Source organism: Adiantum capillus-veneris, chromosome 5, assembly GCF_014529385.1.
Source record: "Adiantum capillus-veneris isolate H3 chromosome 5, ASM1452938v2, whole genome shotgun sequence".
In the NCBI taxonomy this organism is placed as follows: Eukaryota; Viridiplantae; Streptophyta; class Polypodiopsida; order Polypodiales; family Pteridaceae; genus Adiantum; species Adiantum capillus-veneris.
In genome coordinates, this window is record NC_140935.1 from 15,294,808 (window position 1) to 15,312,334 (window position 17,527).

Sequence of the window (17,527 nt, forward strand, 5' to 3'; positions counted from 1 at the left end):
GCGTACATGATTTTTGTCAAAGAATCCACTAATGACGCTAATGATTTATCGAATGAAAATGGTACGAATCAAGAAAAGTTAGACTTGTCTACTTTTCTAAATGGATTCCAAGATGTTTTCATCGACGATATCCCTATGGACTTACCTCCAAAACGAGGGGATGATGACCATCGAATTGAGCTCCTACCAGGAAGCTCACCGCCTAACAAGCCTCCTTATCGAGTTTCCCAAGCTCAACAAGAGGAGATCATGAGGCAAGTACAAGAATTGGTAGACAAAGGGATGGTGAGGCCTAGCTCCTCTCCCTTTTGTTCTCCAGTCCTTTTAGTGCAAAAGAAAGATGGTACATACCGTATGTGAGTGGATTATCGAGACCCTACCGCAAGTTCATTGAGTGTTCTTTGTCATCTACTCCAAGTCCTTGGAGGAACACAAGCAACATCTCCAAGTTGAGTTTTCAAGCATTGAGGGAGAACAAGCTTTTTCTCAACCAAAAGAAAAGCGGATTTTTTCTTCGAGAGATTCGATACTTAGGTCATATTATTTCTCAAGATGGTATTTGTATAGATCCATCGAAGTTAGCGGTAATAAAAGCATGGCCTAATCCAAGAAATCTACATGAACTAAGAAGCTCTATTGGTATATGTGCATACTATAGACGCTTCATAGTAAAATTTTATCAAATAGTAGTACCATTACAAGACTTAACAAAGAAGAACGTTAAGTATTCATGGACAGCAAAGAAGCAAAATGCTTTTGACAAGCTCAAAGAGAAGCTTACCTCTCAACCAATCCTCATGCTTCCGGATCTCTCAAAGCCATTTGAGGTCTAATGTGATGCTTGTGGTGATTATCTTGGAGTAGTCTTGCTTCAAGAAGGGCATGCCGTAGCATATGAGAGCCGAAGGCTCAATACTGATGAGCGGATCTTGGACATTTATGAGACAGAGCTTTTAGCTGTTCTACATGCCCTAGACACATGGAAGCACTATTTATTGCGGGCTCCATTCATTTACGAACAGACCACCAAAGTCTCAAGTACTTCATGACGCAACCAAGCTTTCCGACAAACAAATGAGATGGGCAAATTTTCTTTCCCAATTTTATTTTCATATTGCTCACATTGCTGGTAAGCACAATCAAGTGGCCGATGCACTTTCACGACGACCAAAAGTCAATGCGGTGTCTATAGCAACTCACAATGATCTATCTTCTATGATAGCTGAGTATTCTACTGACCCTGGCTTTAAAGTTGTAATGTCAGCCCTTGCTTTGGGGAAGAAAGAGAAACGATTCGCCTTGCAGGATGGTCTCCATGGCAATAGGCTATGTGTTACCCACTCCCTTCGTGAGAAAGTCATATATATATCCCATGCTCCTCTATATGCGGGGCATAGAGGCATTTAACCTACTCTTTGAGGAGTAGACATACTTCTATTGGCCTACCATGAAAGTGGACATACAAGAGTATGTTTCAAAATGTGTGGTATACCAAAAGACTAAGTATGATAGAGGGAAGAAACCTGGACTACTCCAGCCATTGTCCATCCCTAATTCACCAAGGGAGAGTATATCCATGCATTTTATCTTTGGATTACCCAAGTCTATCCATGGGAATACGGGAACATGGACAATAGTCGACAGGTTTAGAAAGCAAGCACACTTCATTCCTGTCAAAAAGACTACTAAGACACACCAAATGGCAACCATCTTCACATCTCAGATTTTCAAACACCATGGGACCATGGATTTCCAACATCCATCGTGTCAGATAGAGATCCTAGAATGACCAGTTATTTCTAGAAAGGTCTCTTTGAAAATCTAGGTACAAGATTGAATTTCTCTTCGGCCTATCACCCACAAATGGAAGGCATAACTGAGATAGCCAATCTTACAATACTCGGTCTACTAAAGACTTATGTTACAAAAGTAGATCAACGCTCACAATAGGAGAAGTACTTACCTCTCGTAGAGTATGCGTACAATAATAATGTCCATACTACTACGGGAAAAGCACCTTTTGAAATCATAGAGGGAAGACCTAAAAGTCCCTTGCTACTTAAGGTACATAGGAAGATCTTCGCTGCTGATGAGTATAGCCGTGACCTACAAGAATCTTTTCAAAAGGTTAAGAAGGCTATATCCATCTCTCAACAAAGGCAAAAAGCTGCTGCTCACAAGCACAGAAGGGCCTTAATGTTCAAAGAAAATGATTAGGTCTTACTGAAGTTTCCCAAGGCTCGATTGAGGCAAACGACGGGCAAAAATCCTAGGGGCCATCAAAAGTATTATGCTAAATTAGCAAAAAGATACTGTGCCATGTGGTCCTTTTCAAATCTTGAAGCCAATCAATGACATGGCTTATCAACCCAAGTTTCCCAATCATTGGCTCATACACAATGCTTCTCATGTGAGCCTACTTAAGCCCTACAAAGGACAGCCACCAAGAGAACCAATTATTGAAGACCCTCCAGAAATCAAAGACCAAGAAGAGGTGCTACAACCTTCGGCATGAAGACAAGGTACTACGGCATGGTAAGATTATCCGACAGTATCCTATTAAGTTCAAAAACTATGGTTCACTCTCTTACTTACGCTCTCTCATTACAAGTGTGTAAACACACAAGGCGCTCGCTGCTGCTACCCGCACCCACCCTCTCCATCGCTGCCCAACCCCCCCTCTCCCCTCGCCATCGTTGCGCCCCAGCTCCTGCTGCCCTCGCGTAGCACCTCCACCCACTCTTCTGCGCGCAGCCCCCCTACCCGCCCTGCCTTGCCCGCTGCCGCTCACGCTTCCCATTCTCAGCCCCCCTCCCCCCCCTTCCCTCCTCACGCTGCCCGTCACCAGTCCTCTCCAACACCAGCTCCACTCGTCCCCAACCACTGCCTTGACCGCCAACCTGCCCTTTGCCCCGTCCGCCCACCTACACACTACCTTTTCCCATTGCCCCGCCTGCCTGCATTTCACCTTCTCCTACTTGTCGGGCCTCGCCAGCACCATTGACGGGTTCGGTCCAACAAAAGCTTCTCCTATCAACGACATTTCTCCGCCCTTTCCTCACAGCAGCAGACACAGATGGAGGCTCAAGCTCCGCCACAGAGGGACTATGATGAAGTCCCCTCGCCCAACCCCGCTGAGCCCACCAATCGACTTGCTCTTACTCCGACAGAGCAAGCGAGCCTAGCCGCAGAGGTGGATCGTCTGCAGGTGACTTCTGTCATCTGCAAGATTCTCCGCACCATACCCAACAGAGGAAACTGCGTGACCTTCTCCAGGCCCGCCTTCTTGCAGAGGTGGACAAGATCTTGGACGTTCAGATCCTCGGACGAGGCTACTACTAGATCGAGTTCGAGACACCCGAGATAGCGTCCAAGGTCACCCGAGATAGCGTCCAAGGTCATCGCCATGAGTCCATTGCCAATCCTCGAGCCCACTTTCGACAGTGGAGACATGATTTTGACCCTACTTCAGATGTTCTTGTAGAGGAGACAGACATCCCCTTCTCCGTCTCCTTTCCTGTTTTGCGAAGGGAGTACCTACCACTTTTGTCCACAATAGGCTCAGTGATTGGGATTGTCCTGGAGACACCTCGCACGGCAGCCTCAATAGCTGCCAAGGCGGCCGGCATTCCCTCAGTTCGCGTTCTGGTTAGGAACACTCACACTCTCCCGAAGGTCATTCTTCTACCTCAGGTGAGTGGGGGTTGGTTTAGACAGAGCGTGGAGTATACGGGCCTCCCAAACCAATGCTTCATTTGTCGACAGATGGGCCATCTTGCGAAGGCCTATCCACGGAGGAGGCCTCGACCTACACCACAGACTCAGCCCCAACTTGCAAGGGCTGGCCAGCAGCCACAGGCAGAGACACAACGCACACATGCAGAGCCACCCTTCGAGCTTGGGGCTGCAACAAAGGAAGGATGGCAGCAGGTCCGTGGTCGATGACCGCAAGGGCCACACAGCCTGGCACTCAAAGTGGTCCTCAAGCGCCTGCCCAGCAACAGTGGGTTCCCACGGGGAACCGTTTCGGTCCTCTTGAGCAGGATGAGGTTCCTGCTCCATGCCCCACCTCAGCTTCACCCTCGACAGTCCCTCCCACCCCATAGTTACCCCCCTCCTTATCCTTCCCCTGCCTCCTGCTCCCGCCCCTCGCCCCCTACCTCTGCCGCTCCCCCCCCCGCCCCTCTTCTCCCTGCTCCTACAGCCCCCCCTTCCGCTCCAGTTCCACAATCGACCCAGGGAGCAGGGCCATCTCCGACTGCTAGGAGATCTCTTGGCAACGCCTTTGCCACGAGTCGCTTGGCGAGAGAGGGACAGTCTTTCTTGCCACCCCCTCTATAGGTACAGGCATCTCCCTTTGCAGCAACCCCTCGTGGTCTGACGAGCTTCGACATTCGGCGCCGATGGGACTTCTTTGGCTACGACTTTACACGTTTTCTCGGCGACTCCTCAGCAGACCATGAGGCACCTGCTTCAGGGTTCATGTTCTGTTCCTTGCAGCTAGGGGGATAGAGGCCTTGGACTCAAAGGTTGGCTTCTCTTTTCCCCTTTGCGGCAGGGACCAGATTGAGTGGACTCTCGACTCAGTGTTGGAGTGGTTGCATACACAGGTCCTAGAGTTCTCTCACCACATGGGAGACCTAAGAGTTACAGACATGCTCCAGACATTGTGGCCATTGCCAGGTTTGCGGTGACCCCCCCAGATACAGCAGGATGTACACACATTGTGGTTCACTTCTTTGCTAATACGCAATGCTTGCCATGCTATGTGCACATTCATGAGGACTCCAGGACAGAGGAGGTTGCTTTACGTACGGCTCGCTCTACTTGGGCTTGGGCCAAGCACCCGTTGCAGTCACGCCTATCTGGCGAACGCTTGGATGCAGATTACTCCCCATCCAAGCCAGCCTCGAAGATAGCACGTTTAGCTGTTGCGGCAGCATCTGTTCTCTCTCGCTCCCCATGAGGATCGTCTCATGGAACGTGCAAGGACTTGGTGGACCCCAGTTTCAGTGTCAGCGGGGCCGACTGCGTCAACAGCTTTAGCACTGCCTTGTGGGAGGAGAGATTGATCTCCTTATGCTACAGGAGCATCATCTGTGTGAGAGCCGCATTAGATGTTGTGGTCAGCTCTTGCGTGGACGATATGATACTTTTTGGTCAGCTGCTTTTGGACCTAGAGGCATCCAGGGTGGGGTATGTATGACTATTGCGGATTCTTTGCAACAGGCCATTGTGGACAGAGAGATTATTGTGCCAGGCAGGGCTCAGTGGATCACTATGCAGGTTCAGGGTTGCCTTGTGGGCTTCCTAAACATCTATGCGCCCAATGTGGCGAGTGCACGAGCAGAGTTTTGGTCACAGCTTGTTAAGTCTCTGCCACAGGCAGAACATTGGTGCATAGGGGGTGACTTCAACATGTTGGAGGACCCTTCTGAGTTCTGACAGGATTGGTGGTAGCCAGGCTACTGTGCATGGAGTTAGCTGGCAGCTTGGAAAAGGTTCGGTATGACTCTGAGGATCTCTGATGTATGATAGCACTCTAGTTTTGTGAGGCCCCCAGACAGCTTGGCCTTCTCTCGTTCGGACCGCAGAGTGGGAGGAGTGAATCTATCGCGAATAGATCGCTTCTACACTAGTGACCATTTCAGTGACTTCGGTGGGACAGTTGGCATTCTAGCAAGCACTCCCTTCTCGAACAATGCACCAGTGATTCTCACAGTGGCAGACAGGCAGAGGAGGGGGAGCACGATGCTTCGCATCTCTGAGAGGGTCTTGCTAGACTCTGCACTTAGAGAGCGAGTAGAGGCTCTCTGGACATGCAAGATTTTCCTGCTGACAGAGTGGCCTCACGACTAGCTCATATTAGTCGTTTCTTTCTCCAGGAGTCTTTGGCTTGCCTGGCTGCAGCGAGAGAGGAGGAGCAACGTCTCAAACGGGGCGTTGCTTCCTTGCAGAGGATGTATGAGCAGCATCCAGACAGTCCTTGGTTGGAGGAGCAGCTCTACAGCAGGCTCGCCAAGAGCTTGTCAGCACAGAGGAGCCGCGCCATGAGTTTGCTTTCCATCGACAAGCATCTCAGTGGACACAGGTGGATGACAGAGTGACTGATGCTTTCTTCGAGGCAGTGGAACCTCAGCATACACATGCCAAGGTCAATCAGTTGAGGAGGCCCGACGGGTCAGTTGCTTCTGAGCCAGTGGACATGCGTGCAGTTGCTACTGACTTTTACCGTGAGTTACTATCTGCAGAGCCTCAGTCATAGCGTCAGGATGCATGCAGGGAGCAGGTGTGGGCACAGATGCCTTGCCTTGTGACTGAGGAAATGCGTCAGAGGCTTGAGCTGCCACTTCAGCTTGATGAGCTGCACGTGGCTCTTAGTGCACTCCCTCATGGTAGCTGTCCAACTGAGGATGGCTTGACTCCCAGTTTTTTCTTCGAGTACTGGGACTTGCTTGGCCCAGATCTCTGTAGTGCTTTTCAATACATCTTGCACACAAGAGAGATGCCTGACAGCATGAGTGAGGGTCTGATCTACCTCATTCCCAAGGAGGGTAGCTACCTTCGATAAGATTCGACAGTGGCGCCCCATCACCATCCTCAACTCAGCCTACAAAATTCTTGCCAAGGCTCTAAGTTTGAGGATCTAGCCACTGCTGAGAGCCTTATACATGGGACTCAGACAGGTTTTGTCAAGCAGCGCAGTATCCTTGACTACATCTTTACTTTTTGGGAGCCTTGCCCTAGCGCGGCTCTGTGGTGAGGATCTGGTGATTCTTCTTCTTGATTTTGAGAAGGCCAACGACAGAGTTGACTGGGAATTTCTCGAGGGCACTCTACGCAGGATGGGCTTCTCAGATGCTTGGATCAGAGGGGTGTCCGTTTCGTACAAACAGGCACACAGTCAGGTACTTTTGTCAGGAGGTAGAGGTAATCGTTTCATGCTCACACGCTCGGTCAGACAGGGCTGCCCTCTTGCCCCCTTCCTCTTTCTGTTCTATGTCGAGGCGATGAACAGGTTTTTGGTGTCGCAACACGTTGGTTAACGGGGCTTAGCACTCCCTATTCGGGGAGATCAGCTACTGGACGCTGAGTTTGCAGAAAACTCACCTTGTACTTGGATGGCCAGGAGGCCAACCTTCACACGTGTGAGCACGCTCTTGAGACCTTCTGTTGTGCATCTGGCGCACTGATCAATTGGAGAAAGACAGCGGCTTTCTCGGTTGGTAGTGCTCCTGTGCTCGACTAGATGCCAAGTGAGGGTTTCAAGTGGATTCCCCCAAGGACTGCAGTTCGGTACTTGGGTTGGTTTGGACTTGTCTCCCGAGCAGCAAATTGCTCCCCTCCTCCTGTCTATAAGGAGGAAGTTGTTACATTGGAGCTCCGCACGACTTTCTTTGGCTAGCAGAGTTGCATTGGCCAACCAAGTGATATTGCCTACTATGTGGTACATCACTTCTTGTTGGATCTTCTCGAGTTCTTGTATCAGCCAGGTAGAGCGGCTGATCAGGAATTTCCTTTGGTCAAGGCGAGACACTCTGACTGCCCAGGCCAAAGTGGCTTGGCAGGTCATCATTCTTCCTTGTTCACAAGGAGGGCTTGGGATCAATCATCATAGACCCAGCACAGCAGAGCAGAGCCCTCATCGTCCGAGGTCTTCTTCCAGGTAAAGAGCCCTGGAAGGAGTTCTTGTTACAGTGCCTTCGTGCTAGGGTGCCTCAGGCAGGTGGCCCTTGGCAACCTTCGACCAGATGGATCTTCACAGACATGCATAGAGTTGGTTTGAGCAGGAGACTGGAGGATCGCTTCGCTGTGGGGTTGCTTCGATCTTGGGAGCACTTGCGGCGAGGCTTGGAGCAGCGTCAGCCTACTTGCATGGAGGAGCGCCTGCGACAGCCCCTTGTTTGGAACCCCATGGTTAGCACTCAGAGAGGTCACTTGGTTAGTAGTCGGCCTCATGTTTAATGGGTTCCATGGCAGCGGGTCCAGCACGCTCTTTAGGTGACTAGTTACACTTTTCAGGCTCGTCAGAGGAGCTACACGGCTTTCAGCTACAGGGCATCAGAGGGGTGCAGAGCATGTCCCACGACATCTCAAAGGCAGTACCAACTGAGTGGCTCACGTCTCTCGAGTCAGCAGCGCCCAGATGGATGGGAGCCTCCACGCGACTGGAGGTTCTCATCTCTGTTCGGCCTTGCTCAAAGACTATTCCCTCCTTGTTTTTCGAGCTACAAGGTGAGGGACGCTTACAGCGAGTTGCAGTAGAGGCCCCGCAGGTGACAGAGTGTTGTTTTCAGAGGATCCAAGTGATGGACAGCTGTGAGAGGACTTGTGTCATCGATCCTGACCCAGCTGCTCTTGCGACTGGACACTGGAGAGTGTGGGCTTGGGAGTGTTGTCCACTGGCACGAGTACAACGGGATCCTGGAGAGTGGCTTTGGAGGGACCCTTCTCTTCTGCAGACCACCCAGGTGCGCCTTTCTTTCAGTACACTGTTCGACTGAGACGTCACATATTGGCAGCACAGAGAGAGGCTCGCCCTGTGACTCCAAATTGCCAAGGCGAGTCACTTTGTTTCAGTGGTTTGTCGCACACAGAGCTACAGCAGTTGGGAGTTGGCTGGTGCATAATGGCCTCTCGTCCGCATGCACAGCTTGTGACCACCTTGTCGAGAGTCAGCGTCATTCTCTATGGGACTGTCCCTTGGCACAACAGGTGTGGCTTCGTGTTCTTCAGCTGATGCCTACTCTTTCGACGGCTCGGCAGTACACTTGGGGGGCAGCTGCTCGGTCCACTCTCACGGGCCTGGCACTTCAGTTTGAGCTATCATCCACCAGCAGGATACTAGTGATGCAGGGGGGGCGACCTACACTCCAACCTGCAACAGAGCTTATTCCACTGGAGTGGTGCAGTGAGAGAGGTGTGTTGGGAGTTCATCAATGGCTTGACACTCTGGTTCATCTGTCAGGCCCATTGCTTTCGCATCTTCGAGGCTCGCTCTGTACCACCAGCAGAGACTGTTTGGGATCTTTGGCTTGAGCTGATTCATACTCTCAGAGGACCATTCGAAAGACTCCAGGGCAGTTCCGACCGCATGCTGGAGCCAAGGAGGCTTTCCTTCGACTTTGGCGTCCTGGGCCATTTTTCACCATGGACCAAGGTGTGTTCAGATGGCACTACCGTTGGTGCATCTAAAGTTGGTCCAAGCTAGGAAGTGGTCTATGCCAGGCAAGGGCAGCAGCAAAGTGCAGTGCAGAAGGCTAGGGCAGGTACCAAAGCCCTAGGCAGCCAAAGGATAGCGGGAGAGTATGCCTGATGCGGTTTTTTAGGCCAAAATTGTAGCGGAATGGTCCAGATGGGATGGCGGGTCAAGGTGTCCAAAATGCCAAGTCAGCATCATAAAATGTAGTGCTCAGTGTGCTCTAGAAGCCGGTCCAGACGGCTCGTCAAATGGAGCCTCGATGCTCAAGATATTGCAGTTGAAAGAAAGGGTGTGTAGCAGATCCCCGACGGAAAGGGCAACTGGGGACAGGTGGCCCAAGCAGGTGTGAGTGTATATGTGTAGTGCTCGAGTTGTGGAGCATGCCTGTCTTCTCGGATTGCGAATCGGAGCTCTAGATAGCAAGATATGGCCATTAGAAGATTTTCCAGGGGCCGGGTGTGTGCTCACTTGACCGCATTGGAGGATGTGTCATATGGCAGTTTTGCGGCCTCGCCAAGGTTCTCGGTAGAAGTGTGCGTTATGTGGAGCTAGTCGCAATCGACTACACATCAATCGGATGCTCGGTCGGTCAGATACAACAAGATGAAGTCGGGAGCCTGGGCAGTAAAAAGCTTGCAGGTAAATTTCTCGTTTTTTGGCAACCTTGGACAATGAACTCAGAAAAGTCAAAGGGTGGTGAGGTTTGCATGGCATTGGCCCGGTACAGTGAAAATCCGGCCCGGCTCAGCAGCTTGTGATTCCGACCCCCAGTCATTACATGGGAGCATAGGGGAAGTGGGCCCAAAAAAGGCATTGTGGGGGAGTTTTTTGAACACTCAAGAGAAGCCATCGAAGGCAGCTCACGGGCAACTGTCACGTGGCGGGCGAGTGAACCCACATGCAAAAGGTAGCCAAAATGTAACGCCCTATATGGACTGGGACGTGTACCCCTCATTAGTATCACAAGGTGGAGAAGGAGCTTGGAGCTCCGTGAGTTGTGGGCTATGGCGTCGGCGGCCAGGGGCACTGCTGTGGCGGCGGTGTCGCGGAGACACGGAGATGCCGGAGGTTTTGGCAGTGGCCGGTGGCGCAGGAGGCGCATGCCCGCGGGGGTTCAAGCAGTGGCGATGATGTGGCACGTTCTCCCGACACGCGGAAGTTCACACGGCCCTAGGGGGACCCGATATTTTGAGGAAGAGGGAGGGGGCAATAGCGACATCGCTATTGCCTCCTCCCCTCAGGTAAGGGGAAGGTCCCACAGCAGCGGGCAAAGGTCACAGAGAGAGAGAAAGGTGCAAAGCCAAGCCAAGTGCAAGGCCAAAAGAGGACAAAGAGGAGCCGAATAAGGAGTGAAGGTCAAAGTCAAAAATTGAGCAGTATAAGGCTAAACCAAGAGAGGATAAAAGGTGAAAAATAAAAAATAAAAAATGAAGAGCCTAGGGGGCAATAGCGACATCGCTAATGCCCCCCTCTCAAGTGCAAAGAGTGAAGAAGAAAGAGGTAGAGCAAAGCGGTGCTCTCTTTCCCAAAAGATACCAATTCAAGGTGCCAAGTGGACCAATTAGAGTGAAAATTCCCAAATTAAAAGCCCCCCCTATAAAAGTCAAAAATGGATCAAATCAAGGGCTTTTTCTTGGCTTGAGGAGCCCGTTGGAAGCCTGCAAAGTGGAGCTCTTGGACAGAGCAGTGTGCCTGTCAAAGCCCTTTGCATTTTTCTTGTGTAAATGGCCATGGTGATGGCAGTGTGAGTTTGTAAAGGTGTTTTGTGGAGTGCAGTTTAGTCGTTGTTGCCTCCCTTGCTATTGTTTCCCCTTCCCCCCTTCCCTTTCTCCTGCTTTCATGGTTCTCTCCGGTGCCGGTTGTGTGGAAGTGTGTGCCCCCCCCAGACCGATGGTGTTGTGTGAGAGTGAGATTGAGTGGTTGTGTGCGTGTGTAAGGGTGGAGACAGACAATGGTAGTAGGTATATCTTGTGTGGTGGTTTGTAGAGTGTGTGAGCAGTGACAATCAAGCAGGCGGTGGTCTGCTAGTGTGAGTTGTGCGTTGAAGGTGTTTTTCCGAGAGGATAGAGGTGTTGTGAATGCCCTGAGCTATAGAGAGGCCCTTTTGTTTGTGCTGGGCGTGTTCCCCCTCTCCACCGTCCACCTGTGTGGCTCTTCTCTCCTCCCATCCCCTGATCTAGCATCATTGTACATAAGTCGATTTTTCATTGGGAGAGTATGATTGTTGTAGTCTTCTCTTGTAGAGGAGATTGTAGCCCTATGGACAGTTTCATTAACTAATAGAAGGACCTTTTTCTCGGAAAAAAAAAAGGTTCAAAAACTATCATTTTAAAGATGCTAGATGGATGCAAGGAATACAGCTTAAGGATTGTATGAACCTTGTCAATGCTTACAATGTTGCACTAGAGTAAGCAAATGTAAATGCTTTCTAAATGAACAATGTTTTGTCTTATAAGACTAATCCTTTTTCTGCACAAATTTAAATAGTATGCATGCTTAGAATCATATTTGTGATGACGACGCCACTCAAACACCAAGTAGAAACACCAAGTAGAATTTGTCACTCTACTTAGGGAGTATGATATGAACTAAAGAGCGGACATGCTTGTGGCAGCTACGTCTTCCAAGCACCAAATGGACTAGTCATCCATTCTGGAATGATGTCGCAGGGTGAAAAGGGATCCTCTACCCGCTAAGAAACGTAGACTAATGACTAAGACTTTATCTCTTCTACCTCATAGTCGAGGAAGACTATGATTTCAAGAGAGAGGTAATGTCATAAAATCTAATATCTAACCAACCCAAATGATTTTCTCATATTAAACTGATCATTTAATGTGGAAGAATAAACGAGAACAAGGGTTAGAATATATAGACATGTGCTTATGGATCTGTCTCAACACGGGGCCCAGGTTAAAGGGGTCCAAATAAGAGATGGTATGTTAAAGAGCAATGCTACCTAATGGAGCTTGAAGACCTTAGGGTTAGCCTCGTTAAACACCTCCAAAAGTTAGTGTTAAAAAGTCCTTTGACCTTAGGCAAGCTAGGGCTGAACTTGAGATGGGAGCTCTACCCAAGCATCAGGTGCTTGTCCGCTTCCTAACTAAAGTGCTTCAAATGTTTGTGGGAACCTTGCCCAAAGCTTAAGGTGATTTTTATGCTTATAATGACTAAGGTTCTTAAAATGTCCAATTCAAAGATAAACTTTGAAGAGGCATCGACGATTTCCATGCTTGATTGACTAAGTGCTTGAAGTATTCAATTCAAACCAAATGACTTAAGAAGCATAAAAGACACATGTTCAAATGATCCTCCACATGTGGCCCTCATGATGTGCTTGAATCCTATTGGTTAGTTTTTAAAAGGGTCAAATGAGAATTTAGATACATAAAAATAAATAATTAAGTTCTTTCTCTCAAAGAGAAAAAAGAGGACACATGTCCAAATGAAATAATTAAATAATACGCGACAGAGAGAGAGAGAGAGAGAGAGAGAGAGAGAGAGAGAGAGAGAGAAATGAAATGAAATGAAATGTTATATTAACATCTTCAAAAGGCCAAAGTGACCTATGAGACCAGAAAGTTACGATGTGGTGGATCTGATACAAAGTCAGAGTCAGAGTAACAAGATGACAAAAATGAAATGACAAATGTCACAATAAAATACTATGGAATCCTAAACTACTAGGTGTGAACTAAGCAGCAAGCTGGGATAGCTAGATCACAAGAGATCCAGCATCGGTCGCTGGCGGATCTCATCAATCTCCTCCATGATCAGTAGTCTGACCGGGCGTCGTGCATGTCGAGCCAAAGTGATCCGAATCCTCTGATGTAGCCTCCGCCGATCCTGTGTAGTCGTAGTCGTGGGCGTCTGGATTTCCCCAGCTCAGTCGCTCGGTCGATCAGTGTGCCTCTGGTGTGAGACGACGAGCTCTGCTATGGTACTAACTCCTCCGGGTGTCCAGTGGAAACTCTAAAGAAATCTGTGATCTGTCTCTGAGACTGGCTAGCCTCTCGTCTCATCAGGCTCTCTCTGTGTCTGCGTAGCTAGAGCAAAAACAAACCCAAGCATCTCTCTGTGTCTTCATTACTATGCTATTGTGCTATGCTAAGCAAGAAGAGTGATGATAAGTGAAAAACTATTTCTTTCTTCCATGGATTATTCTTCTTCTTCTTCCCTACCCTCATTCCCCGCTAGTTCTCTCCACCTTCGAAGGTGTTTGAGGCCTTGAGACTGATGCTTGGGATAGTTAATGCTTTTTGCAAAGTTTATGGTATGCTTGTGATGCATGAAGCTTTCCCTCTTCATTGCATCACCTAGGTCACAAGGAACACACAGATTGTATTGTATCAAGTTTCTCTTGATGGGAGAGTTTATAATACAAACGCCTTTTGGAGGGGGACCGGCTCCAAGTAAAACCGGTCCTCAACTATTGCCATGTTCTCTAATACTCTCTCTCTTGCAAAAAGTATTGTCCATGCCAAGTTAAGTAAGTATTGCGTTTATGTTGCTACCATCAATTAAGTTCACCCTCTATGTTCTCAAAGTAATCTCAGAAAATGCTCACTCGAATTCTCTTAATTCCGCTATTCTCAAAGTTCATAGGCCATTTACATTACGACTGAGGTCTCGACCAAGCACCTCCCAGCACTTCAAGAAGAAACTCAGAGTCGAATCATCGTTCCCTGGGTAACTACCCCTCGGGAGTGCCCTGAGGGACTCCTACAGCTCCTTAGTTTGGAGCACGCACTCAAGCCCTTGCCTTTTCTTTTCGAATTGACCCCTAAAAAAAATAAGGTTCGAAACGAGTTTCTTCGAGTCCGAAATAGTGAGGAAACGGCGTTTCTGTTTCGGGCCTTCGAAACGCCGTTTTCTGTTACTATACTTGACGTGGCAACAGACAGTGCGGGCGGATAGATGACGTGGCAGCAGGCAGTACATATTTCCGGGATTTGCGATGACATGTTGACGTGGCAGACAGTACGAATTTTCGTGTTTTGCACTGACAGCTGCTGACGCGGCAAGCTGTACGGATTTCCGCAAATTACACTGACTGTTTTTGACAGCTTATGGAGCTCATTGCTTTTCGGGGGATTATTGCTTTTAAGTTTGAAGCTTTTGGATCAAGTTGATTTTGAGTTTAACTGCTTTTGGGGCTCTCCTTTTGGCATCCCTTGTAAGAATTAAAGAGCCCTAAGGGCCTCACTTCTCAGGGCATCTGGACGCAAGGTCTAACAGCGAGGACCCTGCAGGAGTTGTACTTTGCTCAAAGAATAATATAAAAGAAATATTGTAAGGGACGCAAGTCTTTGGGGCCAATCACTCTCAGCACGGAACTACGCCGGGCCGTGTCCACCAAATTGAACTGTGATTTCAAAGTTGTGAAGTATTTTAAGTGATTCTCTCTCATGTCGCGGGGCAGATTCTAGACTTGGGGTGTCCAAGTTTGTTACAGCAGAAGCATGTCCACGTAGAACAAGTGAAGTGCACACAAGACAGGGCACAACCACAAAACAATCCTCACTCCCTATCACTTGTCCATGGGAGATACCAAACCGGCTGGACGAATCCAAAGAGATGCCATAACTCTTAACACAAACAAGATTGTCATGAAATTGCACCACCAATGAATGCAAAGAGATAGCCAGGCGTAGATCTTCTGGTCTCCACATTCCCTACATTACAAGATCTGTGTAGCGAACTACACACGTATCTTTGCCTCCGTAATAAATTAAAAGCTCTTTTGTACTATTCAATATATCTCATCACACCTATATATCTCATCACACCTGCCTCTTAATGCTTCTTGCCAAGATTCTACATAAATTTGCTAAGAACTCCCTTTACAAATGCAATGTCTATACGAGTGGAGATTTGGGGCAATCCTCTTGGCTATGTTTCACATGTGGAGGCAATGAAGTAGATATCACCTACCCTATCTCCATAATGAAACGCTTTAGTACACAAGAAAAGTACTCTTTTTGTTTCAGTAAAGAACCTTCTTCGACCTGTCCTGCATAAAGTGCATGCCAACAATATGGTTCGCTTCTCCTAAATCATCCATATCAAAGTTCTCATGTATCTTCACCTTCAATGAATCTACGCCAACTGTGTCCTTCACAACAATGAGCATAACATCTACTTAATAGGCTGAAGATCAAAAACCTATCATTGATATTGATTATTGCATCTATACGAGCTCTGCTTAGGCCCTAAATCCTTGAGACGTAATGCAAGTATCCAAATTATGCCACCGTTCTCATGGTGCCTGCTTCAAACCCTAGAGACTTCTCTTAAGTTTACACACCAACTTGTCTTTGCCTTTGTCATGAAAACTGTATGGCTATTGCATGTAAAGGTCCTAATGAGACATCATGTAAGAACATTGTCTTTAACATCCATTAAAATAAAATCCATGTCCTCTTTGGTAACCAAGCAATAGTTGTCCACAAGGTAGTCATTTAAGCAACTAGAAGAAAAACCTCATCGAAGTTTGTTTTTTGCTTCTACTTGAGACCTTTCGAAGCCAAACTAGCCTTATACTTGGGTTTAGCATCATTGGGTGATCTTCGGCTTGTAGACCCATTTTATAGGGCGAAGCATTCTTCCCTTTTGGCAAAAGTACCAAATTCTTCTACAAAGAATCCATCTCCAATTTCATAGGACTATCCTACTTAAGCTTGTCCTCTTGTAACATAGCCTCATCATCATAGGAGAACTCTCCACAATGAGTGAGTAGGGCGGAGAGAGCTCCATCACTCTCTCAAAGGAGGCATGTGTACCATTTGCACAATTCTCCACAATCCTAGCTCCTGAGTGAGACGAAGTGAGTCGTCTCAAGCCGCAAGCAATGAGATACCCTTTGTGTCCTTCATAACTGCTGTAGAAGGAGACTCCTTCCCCTTGCCCCCCTCCTCCTCGTGCGAACAATCAGCTTCCTTGTGTCCCTTCTTGCAATGGTAGCACGTGATGTCCTTCTTTTTCCTCTTCCTTTCTACCTCTAAATCCTGTTGCTTCTTGCATTTGCCATCGTCGCCCTTCACAACAAGGGCTCCATCCGCCCCCATAGGCCCTCCATCTCGATAGGCACAGAGGCCCTCAATCTACTTGAGCTAGGGAGCAATCTTCTCCCAGGTCAGAAAAGTCATACGGTTGGAGGTGACCATACTCTGAAAGTTTGGGCCAAACCATACTCTGAAAGTATGGGTCAAGCTGCTCAATAAGCTTAAAGAGTAGACGTCCCACCATGCATTGCATAGAGACCTCTCCACCGGCAATGAAGAGATCATCCCAAATATCTTCCATCCCACAAGTGAACCCCTCAACCAATTTGAACTCACTGTCCCAAACGCTATAAAGGTAACTCACGCTCTAATCGAAGTATCTGGGCGAAAGATTTCTCCTCGAACACGTCAAGAATCTTCCACCAAAGACTACAAATGTTGGGAAAAACCTAAAAGTTCCCATAAAATAGGTGACAATGGGAAACCCCAAATTTATACCGGACCAAACTGAAAATGTCTGGCCATGCATCCTACATGCAATGCAGTGGGGGGCTCACTTCCCATACAAAAATGCCAAGAACCATGAAGCAACAGGGGATAAAACTCTAACAGGGGCCTAGGCCTCAGATAGAAAAATGAGCTGAAACAATGCTCAACTCCTTTTTTGTATGTTTTGTATAAGAGAAAATTAATAGGGACAGAGACAGAGAGATACCTGAGAGAAAATCCTGTCCACAATACGGTATGTTAAAGAATGGTTTCCGTACCGCATCAAATCATCCTGATCTATCTTGAAATCGTGATCGGTGTCAATTTCCCAAAATTTGCAGTAGATTACATAGAAATGCTCATAGGAGAAATATCTGTGTTTCACAAAGATAAAATTCAGTATTATGAAATACACCAAGTTTGGGGGGTGTGGCACTACGTGAAAACAAGACAATTTCAATCTTTCTACCATTAACACATATAGAAGCGGTCAAGAGTGTCAATAAAATGTTCTTGAAACTAGTGCAGAACACCTAATGAGACCGTTGCACAAGACTCCAATTTATAACAAGACCCCTTACCTTAAAACTTTGTTAATGTCATCCTCAGCCTCTACTTGCTCAAAAGCTGCAATCAAGTTACTCCGCTTGAGTTCTCTTAGCTGTAGACGACCATTTCCTGATCTATTTACATGGTAGAAAATCCTGTAAATCACAGTCTCAGCTGCACCACAACAAAAAACAAATAATTACTTCCTTGCTCCCTCCTCACTCACCCACTTCTTGCTTACTCTTCATTCTATCCCTCCTCTCCCTTCCATCCCACCCACAAT

The 17,527-nt window shown here is 47.9% G+C and overlaps 1 protein-coding gene across 4 annotated transcripts in view; it reads right to left on the reverse strand.

The window, feature by feature from the left end:
- Positions 1-17,527, reverse strand: part of LOC147456915 (putative serine/threonine protein phosphatase 2A regulatory subunit B''gamma) — a 93,176-nt gene that overhangs the window by 32,243 nt on the left and 43,406 nt on the right. For all 4 annotated transcript variants that reach the window (XR_015188055.1, XR_015188054.1, XM_086511995.1 and 1 more), the window contains exons 7-8: positions 17,277-17,418; positions 16,922-17,069 (exon numbers count right to left, since the gene is read on the reverse strand). Coding sequence is in view for 2 of the 4 variants with exons in the window: in XM_086511995.1 (XP_086368121.1) it covers positions 16,922-17,069; positions 17,277-17,418 (290 nt within the window). In the remaining 2 variants the exon portion in view is untranslated. The remainder of the gene's footprint in view (positions 1-16,921; positions 17,070-17,276; positions 17,419-17,527) is intronic.